The sequence below is a fragment of the Petromyzon marinus genome, chromosome 23 (assembly GCF_048934315.1).
Source record: "Petromyzon marinus isolate PM22_M1 ecotype Great Lakes invasive population chromosome 23, UKy_Petmar_22M1.pri1.0, whole genome shotgun sequence".
NCBI classification, from domain to species: Eukaryota; Metazoa; Chordata; class Hyperoartia; order Petromyzontiformes; family Petromyzontidae; genus Petromyzon; species Petromyzon marinus.
In genome coordinates this window covers 23,758,487-23,773,130 of record NC_133689.1, presented here as the reverse complement: position 1 = coordinate 23,773,130, position 14,644 = coordinate 23,758,487, and the positions used below count along the sequence as shown (strand labels likewise).

Genomic DNA, 14,644 nt, shown 5'->3' with positions numbered 1-14,644 from the left:
ACTCGTTGCCCGCAGTTATAACGCCGTGAGTTGGGGGCTGAGTTATGCAATTAAAATGGTTATTTATAACATGTGCGATGTTGAAATGTCTCTTCAGCACCACGGTCTTTGCATAGAAGCACTCTTACAAAATGGAGCTGTATACCATTCACAAAAGCACCATGCCATAACCTTACAACAGTTCCATCTCCCAGCAGCTCACTTGTATACCCGTTTCCTTGCCAGAGGCTATGTTTGATCCTTAAATCTACACATTCATTGGGAACCTACCCCGATTTAGTAAAAAAACCTCACATTTTAGAATTTCCCACTGCATGTCACTGCCAACCGCACACTCACCTCTTACCCACTGATAGCTTCTGATTTGACAAGCCCATTGTTAGACCTACACCATACCTCTTTCTCAGGAAGTCCATGTAACAGTGGAATGTGTTTCAAATTCCGTGAGTTGGTAGCGCTTCCAATGCACGTGCGTTACAGTTTTAGGGACGAGGCTGTCTGCCTGTGCGTGAGTTTTAGGGATGAGGCTGTCTGCCTGTGCGTGACAGCTGTAGGGACGAGGCTGTCCGCCTGTGCGTGACAGCTGTAGGGACGAGGCTGTCCGCCTGTGCGTGACAGCTTTGGGGATGAGGCTGTCCACCTGTGCGTGACAACTGTAGGGACGAGGCTGTCCGCCTGTTCGTTACAGCTGTAGGCACGAGGCTGTCCGCCTGTGCGTTACAGCTGTAGGGACGAGGCTGTCCACCTGTGCGTGACAGCTGTAGGGACGAGGCTGTCCGCCTGTGCGTTACAGCTGTAGGGACGAGGCTTTCTGCCTGTGCGTGACAGCTGTAGCGATGAGCGTGCAGAGGCGCTGTGCGGGGCCGGACGTCGTTGCTGATCGCGAATCCCAGGCGCGCTACGACCACCTGGAGCACGTCAGCAGCTGTGGCCCCTCTGCCTGGAGATGTTCTCCAAGCCCGTGGTCATCGTGCCCTGCCAGCACAACCTGGGCCACAAGTGCGGCAACGACGCGTTGCAGTTGCTCGCCCGAACGCTCGCCTGTGACACTCACCTGCACGTTCACCTGTACACTGACATGAACGCTCACTCACCTGTACATTCTCTTGCACACTCACCTGTATACTCATTCGCCTGTGCACTTGCCTGTACAGTACTCACCTGTGCAGTGACTAGCCTGCACGCTCACCTGTTCATTGTCACCCCCCTCCCACCCTCCTTGGGGGTACGGGGGGGGGGCCGTGGTGCCGCCAGGAGGTGGTGCTGCACCGCCACGGCGTGTACACCTCCAACACAGCCTCCTCCTCTACAACATCATCCACATCTACACGCAGCAGCAGCAGCAGCATGAGGGCAGGGGGCACGGAGCAGGGCAGTGACAAAGGGCAGGACACGACTGGGCCAGGGGGACAGGACGCAGGTGTAGGGGGCAGTGAAGGAGAGGAGGGAAGGGCAGGGTTTAGAGTAGGGTAGGAGGCAGGGAGGGCAAGGCTGTGTAGGGTAGAGTATTGGGGTAGAGGCGTATGGCTGGGTGGGGTAGTGTAGAGGAGGGCAAAACTGGGGATGGGCAGGGGTAGGGCAGTCTCAGGGCATGGTGGGCAAGGCAGCACAGCAGGAGAGGGCAAGGCTGGTCATAGTCACCTTGTTGCTCTGTCTGGTAGTTGCGTTGTTGGTGATGGTGGTGGTTGTTGTTGTGGGGTGTGGTTGTAGTACTATGGCAACCCGTGTTGTTGGTGGTGGTGCTAATGGCCACGTTGTTATTGTAGTGGTTGTGATCAGTGTTGTTGTGTTCATTGTTGTCTCTGTCATCGCTGTCACCGTCATCATCACTGTTGTGATTCTCCACGCAGCGTCGTCGTCGTTGTTGGAATCGCTGTTGTCCCAGTATTGTTGTTTATTGTTATCTCTGTGTTGTCATCCTCCAAGTGTTGTTGTTGTGCCAGTGTTATTGTTGTTGTCCTAGTTTCGTCGTCGTCGTCGTCGTTGTTGTGGTGGTGGCGGTGCCCCCAGGGGCCCCGGCGGCCGCAAGGACGCGGAGCCGCGCTGCTTGGAGCACGGTGAGGAGGAGGAGCAGGAGGAGGAGACACGTGGACTGATCCTCCTCCTCCTGGTGCCGCACGCCCAGCTGCTCGCTCTGCAACCAGCGGCACAGCCAGACGGCAACGCTCGACGTCATCAACGAGCAGCGTGACGTGGACTACTCCTCATACCTCCTCACACCACCACGCACCACCACACACCACCACGCACCACCACGCACCACCACACACCACCACCACTACACACCACCACACACCTCACACCACCACACACCACCACGTACCACCACGCACCACCACACACCACCACCACTACACACCACCACACACCTCACACCACCACGCACCACCACACACCACCACCACTACACACCACCACACACCTCACACCACCACGCACCACCACGCACCACCACACACCACCACCACTACACACCACCACACACCTCACACCACCACACACCACCACGCACCACCACGCACCACCACGCACCACCACCACTACACACCACCACACACCTCACACCACCACCACGCACCTCACCACCACACACCACGACACACAACCACACACCACGACACACAACCACACACAACCACACACAACCACACACAACCACACACCACCACGCACCACCACACACCACTAAGCACCACGCACCACCACACACCACCACGCACCACCACGCACCACCACACACCACGCCCCACCACACACCACCACCACCACGCACCACCACACGCCACCACACACCACTACACACCACTACGCACCACCACGCACCACGACACACCACCACGCACCACCACGCACCACCACACACCACCACCACGCACCACACACCACCACGCACCACCACGCACCACCATACGCCACCACACACCACTACACACCACTACGCACCACCACGCACCACCACGCACCACACACCACCACGCACCACCAACACCACACACCACCACGCAGCACAACGCACCACCACACACCACCACGCACCACCACACGCCACCACACACCACCACGCACCACCACGCACCACGACGCACCACCACGCACCACCACGCACCATCACACACCATCACACACCACCACGCACCACCACACACCACCACCACTACACAACACCACGCACCACCATCACCACGACGCACCACCACACACCACCACACACCACCACACACCACCACGCACCATCACCACCACGACAAACCACCACACACCACCGCCACCACACCGCTCTTCACACTTTCACGCCCCTCATCTCCAGACCTTCACGCCCCTCCATATACCCTGATTCCATCTTCGCTCACCCCCTCGCTCATCCACACACCTCACACATCCACACGCCTTGTCACACCTCATCACACCACCTCGCACCACCTCACACCTCCACATGATGTTGGAACCGGTACATCCCCCCCTGTATAGTGAGCTGAGTGATGGTGCTGGTGATGATGGTGATGCTATGTCTGTTACTGATGGTGATAAATACGTTGGTGATGTTAATGACGGTAATGGCAGTGATGATAGTTAATTATGTTGGTGATGGTGATGTTGATGATGGTAGTGATGTTAATGGTGATAATGGGCCGTCGCCTCCAACAGGGTGGGCCAAGTCTTGGTAGTGTTGGTTATATTTGTAGTGGTCGACTTGACGCGAACAACTTTCTTGTTTTCTCCGACACATCTTGTATTACAACTCTTCACAGTACGTCTGTGACTCCGTCATTCCGCTTAGCCGCAGCTCGCTCGCCGCGCTCTGCCCGTCTCGCTCACTCCGCTTCCTTCCCCTATCCCTCACTGTCCCTTTGTGTCGTCCCTGTCTCTCTTCATCGCTCGCTGTCTCTGTCTCTCTCCGTCGCTCGCTGTCTCCGTCTGTCTCCGTCGCTCGCTGTCTCCGTCTCTCTCCGTCGCTCGCTGTCTCCATCTCTGTCCGTCGCTCGCTGTCTCCGTCTCTCTCCGTCGCTCGCTGTCTCCGTCTCTCTCCGTCGCTCGCTGTCTCCGTCTCTCTCCGTCGCTCGCTGTCTCCGTCTCTCTCCGTCGCTCGCTGTCTCCGTCTCTCTCCGTCGCTCGCTGTCTCCGTCTCTCTCCGTCGCTCGCTGTCTCCGTCTCTCTCCGTCGCTCGCTGTCTCCGTCTCTCTCCGTCACTCGCTGTCTCCGTCTCTCTCCGTCACTCGCTGTCTCCGTCTCTCTCCGTCGCTCGCTGTCTCCGTCTCTCTCCGTCGCTCGCTGTCTTCGTCTCTGTCGCTCGCTGTCTCCGTCTCTCTCCGTCGCTCGCTGTCTCCGTCTCTCTCCGTCGCTCGCTGTCTCCGTCTCTCTCCGTCGCTCGATGTCTCCGTCTCTCTCCGTCGCTCGATGTCTCCGTCTCTCTCCGTCGCTCGATGTCTCCATCGCTCGATGTCTCCGTCGCTCGCTGTCTCCGTCTCTCTCCGTCTCTCGATGTCGCCGTCTCTCGATGTCTCCGTCGCTCGATGTCTCCGTCTCTCGATGTCTCCGTCGCTCGCTGTCTCCGTCTCTGTCCGTCGCTCAATGTCTCTGTCTCTCTCCGTCGCTCGATGTCTCTGTCTCTCTCCGTCGCTCGCCGTCTCAGTCTCGTCTCCGTCGCTCGATGTCTCCGTCACATTGCTGGATTCAAACTCGGGTCTCCAAATTAATATTTCAGTGTGTAAACCACTGCTCCCATATTTAATTAACTACTGGTTAATTGGCCCATTAACTGTTGAATTAAATGTAATTTCTATCAACTCACCTATCCATATCAGTGATGATGATGATGATGATACGTATTTAGCGCGCAGCGCGACAGACCCGGTGACCTGAGTTTGATTCCTGCTCAAGGTCAACACCAGTCAGGATTATGTGAAACGGTCCTGGGCCTCCCCTAGGTCGACTCAGCCTCAAATGAGTACCTAGTGCGGTGTGTAAACAACACCATTTGGGAGACAAAGGCAGTTGGGCATGGTGCTGGCCATCTACCCCATCGCATACCATGCCAGCCTTAATAGGTGCTCGCTAACACCACCTGCCCCAACAGTCTGTTAAGGCTATAGGGGGGATGTTTGTCATCGTGTGAGTGATGGGGCAATAGTACAGAAAGTAGACAAGTTTCCGTACCTGGGCAGTGTGCTTCTAACCAACTCCAGTTTGGCTGCAGTTGTCTCACCCTGAATCCGCTGAGCAGCACTGCATTTGTTTTTCACCGTGTGAACGAAAATTAAGTTGAATATTTTGAGGTTCTTTAAAAATTATTACTAAACACTGCTTATAAACATAAACGCATAAATGCTGAGAATATAATGTCAGATGCATATCGTCTGTACTTTATACAGTGGCTTGTGCTAAGAAACTGCCAGTCAGACGCAAACTTGTCATGCTGGGGTGTTATTGCCAGAAACGCCTTTGTTTCCCCAGCGCTGATTTTTACCAACCACACCTGGTATTCAATTAAGATTGAGTCGACTTAGGGGAGGAGTAGGGCCGGTTCAAATATAATTTACCACTGCTATTGGCCACGACCGGGAATTATGTGAAATAGTATCGGAGCCAGATGACATCCCCGTCGCACCCCACGGTAAACAGGAGGAAATGGCTCTGACACTCGGGTCCGTATGTTTACACGGGCCTTCCCACCATAATGGTCCTTAATGATTGTGAACAGAGTCAGGGACCCCAAAAGCACAAAGAATAACCCAAGACCGTGGCCTCTTATTGGTATTGGAGGTCTTCACCAGGTCAAGAGAGCTTCCTGGTGTGTGCACGTGTTCCACTGTTGCGGTGCCCTGCAGTGGCATTTTGGTGACACTTTTTTTTTTCAATTTGTGGAGGAAATTTCTCCTGCCATGGCCAGGTTGGATCTGATGTATGGAGTCCCACTGCTTGCGGTGGTGAGGGGCCAATGAGGCGCTTCTTTGGGATGTTTGCGTTCTTCCAATTGTTTATCCACTCAAGCATATCGGTTGTGTGGACATAAGCCGGATGGATTTAAGAAACGTTTCCATTGATTACCACGATAACAGATCAAACTAGCGACTTCTGGATTGTGTACCAACCATTGCGTCATGCCAGCGTCTTGTGATGTCATGGTTATAGGTGGGGGGAAATAACAACCAGGGTACAAGGTGTTAGTGTGTCGTGAGTTTGAGGACACAGTTTCAAATATAGTTATTTTTTTATTTTTTTCCTCTCCCCCCAAATGGGGTAAAAACAAATAAATTGCAATGTATAAGGGTTGTGGAGGAAAGGGTTGGTAGGAGAATGTGTGCCGAGATCGCCAGCAATCTGCGGCGGACGCCTGCTCACTGTACGAACGCCTCCCGTGGAATCCGTCCGGTAGTCGGACGAAAAGGAACGATGAAGGTAGGCGACCGCGGTTTTCGGAGATCCGAGGCGGACGGCGACAGTGATGAGGGAAGGGGGGAGAGAGAGGGGTGGAATAGAAGGGGAGATGGGCGGTATCGTTAGTGATGCTCGTCAAACGCGAATGCGCCCGACCGTTTGCTATCAGTCGTGTCCATAAACGGTGCGGATGGGACGGCACTCACGTTCAGTTCCATGAGGGTGTTCGCACACTGCTGGAACTGCCAGCTGTTCTCCTGCAGCCACCCGAGAGTGGGCGCGCACGCACACAGGAGAGACGTCAACATGACTACCCAGTTTGCCAACCAGATAACTAGGCCTGGCCTGGATCCCATGGCAGCCTGAATGGGCGACGCCACTCCAAGTGGGTCATGTAAACCCCTTACATTGTGCCGCTTTGCTCGCTTTCCTATGGGAGCTGCACGCTTTGATGTTGGCCGACTTCGGAAACAGTCATAATGTCACAAAGTCAGTGCACAAGAGGTGCAACTGTTAAGCTGCTGCTGATTAAGTTTAAGTTTTTGCCAATGTTTTGTAAAATAAAATGGTGAATATGTAAACAAGTGATTGATTAGAGCTTGGTATATGCTTAAGCCATTTCAAGCATACGTTAAACCTCTAATAATAATTATTTTAAAATAAATATTGTTCCTTTCATCTGGCTGTGGACAAAATGGAGGATGGGAAGTGGTAGGAGTAATGCCAGGGTTGTGGCCAAAGAGCCGCATGGCCCTCGAAAAGTTGGGAGAATAAATATTTCTCATTGTTGCAGCGAAGCGTACCGCAATTCTGTGCACCACCGCAGGCGTGGAGGGCACCACAGGCGTAGAACTTCGCAGCTGCGAAAGCATCTGCCCATCCTGATGGTGACAATGGTGAAGGTAGTGGTTGTAAAAAGTGGTATAGATCATGGCGATAATGATTGTGATTGATTATAGTGGTGAGCATGATTATGGAAACAGTAGTCGTGGTGATGAAGATAATGGTAAAGATGGTAATGATTGTTGTGGAAGTAGTAGTTATGGTGAAAGGGATCATGGTGATGATGGAATTACATTATGATGTTGGCGGTCAGGATGAAGATGACGGCAATAGTGGTGGTGTTTGTGGCAATGATGATGATAGTGATGATTGTGGTAACGATGGTAGATGTGTGACGAAGATAGTCAAAGATGGCGTTAGAGATAGATGATTGAAGCAATAAGTGATGATGTTGATAACCGCCAGCAGGACAAAAACAAAAAACAGATGACATTCAACAGCTGCTCATGTTCCTCTGTGTCATCTGTAAACTGCACGTAACCTTTTCTTAAGTGAACTCTTATACAAACAATTAAGAAACTTAAGTGGGCTCGGGCAGGACACGTCTTTATAAGGGTTAATGGCTGATGATCAAGAATGCAGCAATGAGATGGAACCCATCTAACAGTTGTTCATGGGCAGGTGCTAGGTGGGTTATTACAATTTCGCAATCATGAGAAATTTCAATGGCTTAGGGGAGGTATTCATCCAGCAGTAGTTTGACCAAGGCAGGAAATGATGACCTTCTTCAGAAGTGTTTTACTTGGTGCATTTGGCAAAATCCTCTGATCACAAGCACTTTTGCATGTGTGGGGAAACTGGAATGCACGGAGACACAAATATCACAGAGAGTGGGGATAGCTTGAGGGCCGGCATCTGTGGAGGGTCACTCACCAGGATCACGAGCTGTGGAAAGTGGTTTCGCACGAAGCTGTTGACACACACACATGCAGTTAGAGATGGGACACAAGGCCAAGGGAGTGTGTGTGAGTGACCGGGTGGATGAACGCATGAGCGAGCGGGGTGTTGAGTGCATGGGTGAAGCTGGAGGGTGGGGGAGTAGGCGTGCGGGCGAGCCATTGGTTGAACAGGCAACCACAAAGATAAACCATGTAGATGAGTGGGTGGATAAGCATGAGGACGAGTGAGTGCCTGGGTGAGTGGGGAGCTGCGTGGACGGACAGGCGAATGGGTAAGCGGGCAATGTCGCGTTCATGACGAAGGAGCGGTACCTCATGTAGGCATTTGGGTCGTGGAAGGAGTCGCACAGCGGATTCCCGTTCAGCCATAGCTCTTTCAAATTGAAGGCCTTCAGTGGGTAAAGTTCCCTCACATCTTTGAGCTGCATGGCAGGGGAGATATTTCCATACAATTAGGGGCATAAGGGCCATGCTTCTGGGCAACTTACCACAAGTTAAGCATTACAATCCATGCCCACGCATGGATTGTAACGCTTTGCAGAATGCATTTGCCTTAGCGTGCAAAAGCTGACGCGCAGCTGTCACGGCAAAATGTGTATGCATATTTGTAAACAGTCCCTTGTGCTATAGTTTGCATCTCTTTTGGTTAACCCTTTCATCATTGGTGTGCGGTATTCAGTTGGGTGTCCTTGATAGTAACAACACATTATACAAACATTTCGTTTATATTGGATCACATTTTATGAACGTTACATTGCCCTCCATTACGAATGGGCAGAGTCAATGCAGAAATTCCTTTAATATTCGTTGAAAAGGGTTAACAAAGGAGGCCAAATACTGCAATCACATATTCTAAGTGAATGTATCAGCTCTCAACTTAATTGATTAATTAGCCCATTTCAGCATAATGGTCAAATTCAAGAGTCCATGCTATGTTTCGTCTTTTGTTTGTATTAATTGTATTTTGTTTGTGTGGTCTGTCCTGTCCAGTATGTACTGTGTCCCATTTGTACTGACCGTCTCATCGTATGTCTCACTGTACTCTCTTGTCTGCACTGTCTTGTTGCCTATCTTGTTCATGCAGCCCAATATGTTTTGTCCATATAATTAGTTGTCTGCCTTGTCTGTCTCTTATGTGTCATTAGCCTAATTTAACGTGCATATAATTTGCATGAATAATAAAGAACTGGTTCCGACACACCATTTGGTGCATGCGTTGTGAGTGCAATGACTGAAGTTAATTGACGTATTGATGCGGAGTTGCGGGCCTACTGTACAAAGTACATCAACAGGTACCACCCATAGGTGATACATGTTGATGTACTAAACTGCAATAGTACGTTTCACATTTGTGTATTCATTGCATTTAAATAATTAATTACGTTTCCACTAATTAAAGGCATATCTGATACCCAATACATGCTTAAAATAATATCAAGCGAATCGGAAATGAACAAGTACCAAAACAAAAGGAGACGATATAAGATATAATAGTAGGTATATCGATACTTGGATTGAATCGCGTAACGAACGGTCGACTCGCTGTGGCGAGGAATCTGAACCAACGCGACGCTCGCACCAGAGGTGCACCAGGCATGCGAGCGTCACGTCGCGATTTATTGAACGGCGCTCACACCCACATTGTTTTTGGAGAGGTTCAGCTTCTTGAGAGATGGAGTGTGCTGGGCAAGTTTTGCCAGGTCATCCAACCGGTGCAGGTCATTGCACGTTAGATTCAGGGATGTGATCTGTGGGAGTGGAAAGCAAGGGAGGCACAGAAAAGAAAAAGGTCCCTCTTATAGCCTTAACAGTCTTTTGCAGAAAGTGCTGTGAGCGAGCACCTATGAAAGCCAGCACGGTACACAAGGGTGGTCAGCACCACGCCGACCGCCTCTGTCTCCCTAGTGGTGATGTTTACACACTGCACTAGGTACTCATTTGAGGCTAAGTCGACCGAGAGGAGGCCCAGGACCGGTTCAGATAATCGTCACTGGTGTTGGCCGTGAGCGGAAATCGAACTCTGGTCGCTCGATTCATAGCGCAGCGTGCGAACAACTGCACTACCGCTCCCCTCTAAGGGAGGCAAAAGACAAAGATCCCCAGTATAGCCTTAACAGACTAGGAGCAAGTGCTGTTAGCGAGAACCTATGAAGGCCAGGATGGCACACGAGGGGGTGGGTGGCCAGCACCACGCCGACCGCCTTTGTCTCCCCAGTGGCGATGTTTACTCACCGCACTAGGTACTCATTTGAGGCTGAGTCGACCTAGTGGAAGCCCAGGACCGGTTCAGAATAATTGTCACTGATTTTGGCCGTGAGCGGGAATAGACACTTGGGCCGCTAGGTTCGTAGCGCAGTGCAGTGCCACCACCTACGGTTTAGCAGCAATAGCAGCAATGTAAATGTCGTGCCGTGCCTCGTTTTGGTTTTATCTCAAGTCGATGGTCGGCGATGACCGCGAGGTAAAATGGGGGCTACGCAACCATGAAGCACGCACCAACATCCACGTGTGGCGACGCGCCTCTAATCCAGCACTAATTAATCTAGTCGCTAATACCAATGCCACATTATACTGCAGTTTGGTACGTATTTTGTACTGGTAGGAACCTCCTGGTTCCACCCAGCCCACAAGGGATTATTGTGTCCGTCTGTCGTCCATCCAAAAATGGGAGGGGTGGGGCTGGGTGGAGAGGGGAGGGTGGGGAGGGGCTGGGTGGGGAGGGAGGGGCGGGGTGGGGAAGGCGGCCACGGCACACACGAGGGGGTGGGTGGCCACCAACCACGTCCGGCCATCTTCACGACATTTTTCCCTCCACGTGGAGAATCAACAACATGCGTTTGGAGTATGCGGATGCTCACAATCTCTAAATTATAAGCCGCCAATTCGTTGAGCCATCATTCGAGGCAAGCAACGTTCCTACCAGCTCCCTCTGCAGGAATGTGTTTTAAGAGTAATAATGCCCTACAGACGAATGGACCAAGAGAGCTAACGCAGCAACACTATACCTTAGGTGCAAAGCATTAAAACACGTGGGGAGAGGAGAAGGCCGTACCATTGGAATATTCTCTCGGATGATCTTGTTCAGACCATCCATGTGGTCCTTCCGGTTCAAAACCAGGTCGACACCACGTGCCTCCAGCTCTGGGGAGTGGGGGAGGGTGATCGTGCATTCATTACGCGTTGCGTTCAACTCAACTCCTACCCTCGCGATGCATACAGTGAGTGATGCGTATAAGGATGAATTAATTAAATATTAGTTAAAATGACATGACAATGATATCTTTAGGCTAACAGGATGAATAAACTAGAACAAATGAGACTAAAGAAACAGTATGAACGATTCTCGGCTCAAATAATAAAGCTGAGTTGTGACAAGTTGTCAATGTGCAGGAGTGCAAAGTAAACTTAAAAAAACACAAATGTTTGTTTCAATTACCTTCATTAATTCTGACCGCCTTCAAGTCCAGAGCTTTGTTGGTAGGGTCATATTTTTGGCTCAAACATTTCTGTAAAAAGAACACGCACATGTCGCATCCCCCATTAGCATAAACTGGCTGCTATGACAGGGTCTGTTGGGGTGCACCAATTTTAAGCACAATGTGAGGACACAGCATCACCATGTCATCTACACGCATTGCGTGTCACTCAGTGACACGGCTTTTGCAGTAGAAAAACAACCTGTCGCTGCCTGAGCCGCGCTGAGTTGACTTGGCACAGCAGTGGGCATAGTAACACACAGACCTGGCTGTCTTTGTCACTGCTAACATTGTCTACGTAATGGCCCTGTACGTTTATTTTAGGTCAAATTGACCAAGCTCAGATACCCACTCTAACAGCAGGGTGATTACTGGAGCCGGGACCAGAGTGCAGTGGGTTTGCTCAACCAACCACAGAAAATACTCCCTGTTTAGGCTTACAGAGTATTGGGGGCAGCGAGTGCTCTTCGTGAACACTAATTAAGGCCGGAAAGGTACACCAGACGGTGATGTGGTGAGCACCACACCAAGCTGTGTTTGTCTCCCCATTGGTGATGTTAACAAACTGAACCAGGTATAAATATATGGTTGCGTCCATATAGGAAAAGTGTCATAGCATCACAAGTTTAAGAGGGCATGGCTCTAAAGAAAGCTGTCTATGGTGTGGACCAATCAGTTTAAAAGACAATGCATATACTACCAGAGCATGTTTTTTGTTTGCATGTTCACCACGAGCATATATGGTTAATGCAGACATGATTCCTTGCAAAAGGTTTCAAAATGGTGTTATAACATCTTAACACTATTTTTATTGCCAGAAAGGCTAACATCTATTCTTATATATCAATGTTGCATGTCGATTTAAACTAGATACTTTACAACGTCAAAGTTTAGTTTGTTTAACCAGTTGAGAATTCAAGAGACCAGGATGTGTTCACTTTTTGTCAAGGAGCATAAACCATCACATGAGCTCCAGTCATCCTCGTAGTGGCTTTTGGCCACTCATCGAAAAAAGATAGTCACTGCATCGAGCGCATTCAAATGCACTTCTGCGGCCTTCTGGAACGCTCTTCCAATATCAGGAAGCTACTGGAGCTATGCACTCTTAAATATAAATTGACAACTCATTTCCCTATAACTACTTGTTGTGTTTAGTTGTCCTCCCGCACCTCCGGTCAGCATGGTTGGCTATGTATGGTGTGAAATAAGTTTAAATGCATACATTTCCGAGAGTGACCTGGGTCACCAAAATGACAAGTCTCTATATTCTATAATTATTTTGGTGCAACTGTTAACCTTTTATAATTGGCATTTCTTTCTCAAAACCTGATACCTAGGATACTCCATCTCCACGTTTGCACACCCCCCAGTACATTTACCGAGATCTCGAACCAGCACAATTGGCTTGGCACCGCAGAATCGGCTTTGAAGATGCGCCGCTTGGCCATCAGCAGCTGCTGCCGCTGCGCCTTGCAGATGGACATCGTATAGGGTCCGCTGGTGGTGGCAACGCAGGTGCACCACAAACAAAACACAACAGCACAGAACATCAGCGATGAGGGCAAGAATTAGGCACATGAGAAAAACCTGCGCTTTGCCCAGACAGAGGCAGTGTCCAGGCTCTACTCGAGGTTTGCATTATATTCTAGGTCGCTAGTCGACTATAATAGGAACGTGACTAATAGCCACAGGCAGAGCAAGATGTATACTGGATGTGGTGCGCCGGGTTGAGGTTATTAGTCAAAATGTTACTGACCCAGACAGACCCAGCTGAAATTATGCCCCGACTCTAAAAATAACGCAATAGCTAAACACTGATGGATGTATATAGCGTCTAACTCGAACACATCTCTAGATGCTGTATGAAAACCAGGGCGTGCGCACCATGGAGAATCAGATGTGGGCTCCGAGGATTGAGGTGAGAGCCTCATTCACCGCTATGGGAAAAGAGTATTGTGGTGGCCTTCCGGATCATATAGAGTAAATAACCCTCTTGTAGCCTACCTAGGTTGTAAGAGCAAGTGATGTCAGTGAGCGCCTATTAAGGCCTAAATGGCATGTAAAGGGGTGGGTGGTTTGGTCAGCCGCACCCGGCCGCCTTCACTGCCCCATTGCTGCTAAAGTTTTCACAATGCAGCAGGTACAAATCGACTTTGGGCAGGCCCGGGGACCGGTTCATATATCAATCTCCACTGATGTAGCCATGGCTGGAAATCAAACTAAGGTCCCCAGGTACATAGTGCAGTGGCCTAATCACCGCGTCCCCTCTGCACACACATGCACGGTGTGCGCTCAGTTAAACTTACCGGCGCTGGCAGGAACCCGACCTATCCCCCTTGTCCACATTTCCACGTCCACTCATACGATGGGAGCGGGGGATTCGGCCATCTCTAGCATCTCGTCCTCCGCTACTACAAGAGCCTCCGCCATCACCTCGTGTCCATCCTGCACCATTCCTTGTTTTCCAGGTGCCCATATGGTGTGCATATTCGCCTCTCTTTCCACCACGTGCGGGGAACCCAGACAACTCCTCAAACATGTGGGGTCTGGGGCCTCTATGAGGACTCCTGGCTGTAGCCTGGGTCTCCATGCACACTTCATGCTCTGTGGACACGGTGGTGGGGGGACTAAAATCTGAGTCAGTGGAGAATATTAATTTGTGAACTTACATTATAATACATGTGCGACAGTGCTGTATGTTGTACATTAATGCTGATGTGTGTTTTGTATGTTATAGGTTTGTGTTGTGTGTTATTGCTGCTGTGTTGTGCGATAGTGACGCGCACCTTGGAAAGTCATGTTCGCCATGGCCACGCAGAGCGAGAGGATGTCGGCTTCGTTCGCCATAGCTGTTGTCGCCGTCGTGGACTCCACGGCACTGCTGGGCTGTGATTCGCGTTGCTTGGCCGTCTTCGTGTTCCGCGCCACTGTCACAGCCAACTTCTCCGCCTCCCTCCGCCGTCTGATGCGTGCTTCCGCCCTGCCGTCTCTGAGACCCCGCCCCTTCCGGGTTACCGAGATCTCGCGAGAGCCGCGCCCGTCACGAGATCT

At 50.8% G+C, this 14,644-nt stretch overlaps 1 protein-coding gene across 2 annotated transcripts; it reads right to left on the bottom strand.

Moving 5' to 3' along the window:
* Positions 1–6,196: 6,196 nt before the first annotated feature.
* On the bottom strand, positions 6,197–14,575 carry LOC116945282 (uncharacterized). Of its 2 annotated transcripts, none has more exons than XM_076069108.1 (11): positions 14,380–14,575; positions 13,900–14,227; positions 12,973–13,090; positions 11,554–11,623; positions 11,170–11,258; positions 9,758–9,865; positions 8,430–8,539; positions 8,092–8,128; positions 7,179–7,256; positions 6,582–6,632; positions 6,197–6,338 (listed from the first exon to the last, which is right to left on the bottom strand). In XM_076069108.1, the coding sequence occupies exons 1-11, from the start codon at positions 14,438–14,440 to the stop codon at positions 6,336–6,338; spliced, it is 1,053 nt and encodes a 350-aa protein (XP_075925223.1). In that variant the 5' UTR covers positions 14,441–14,575; the 3' UTR covers positions 6,197–6,335. The 2 variants fall into 2 exon arrangements, with proteins under 2 accessions (XP_075925223.1, XP_075925224.1); XM_076069109.1 differs by having other exon boundaries at positions 13,900–14,197.
* Between the last annotated feature and the right edge of the window lie 69 nt (positions 14,576–14,644).

Coding starts and splice junctions, on each gene's coding strand:
- LOC116945282 (XM_076069108.1), bottom strand. CDS start 14,440: ATGGCGAACGAAGCCGACATCCTCTCGCTCTGCGTGGCCATGGCGAAC. Junction 11,259..11,553: donor GGCGGTCAGAATTAATGAAG/GTAATTGAAACA, acceptor CCCACTCCCCAG/AGCTGGAGGCACGTGGTGTC. Junction 7,257..8,091: donor TTCCACAGCTCGTGATCCTG/GTGAGTGACCCT, acceptor TGTCACCATCAG/GATGGGCAGATGCTTTCGCA.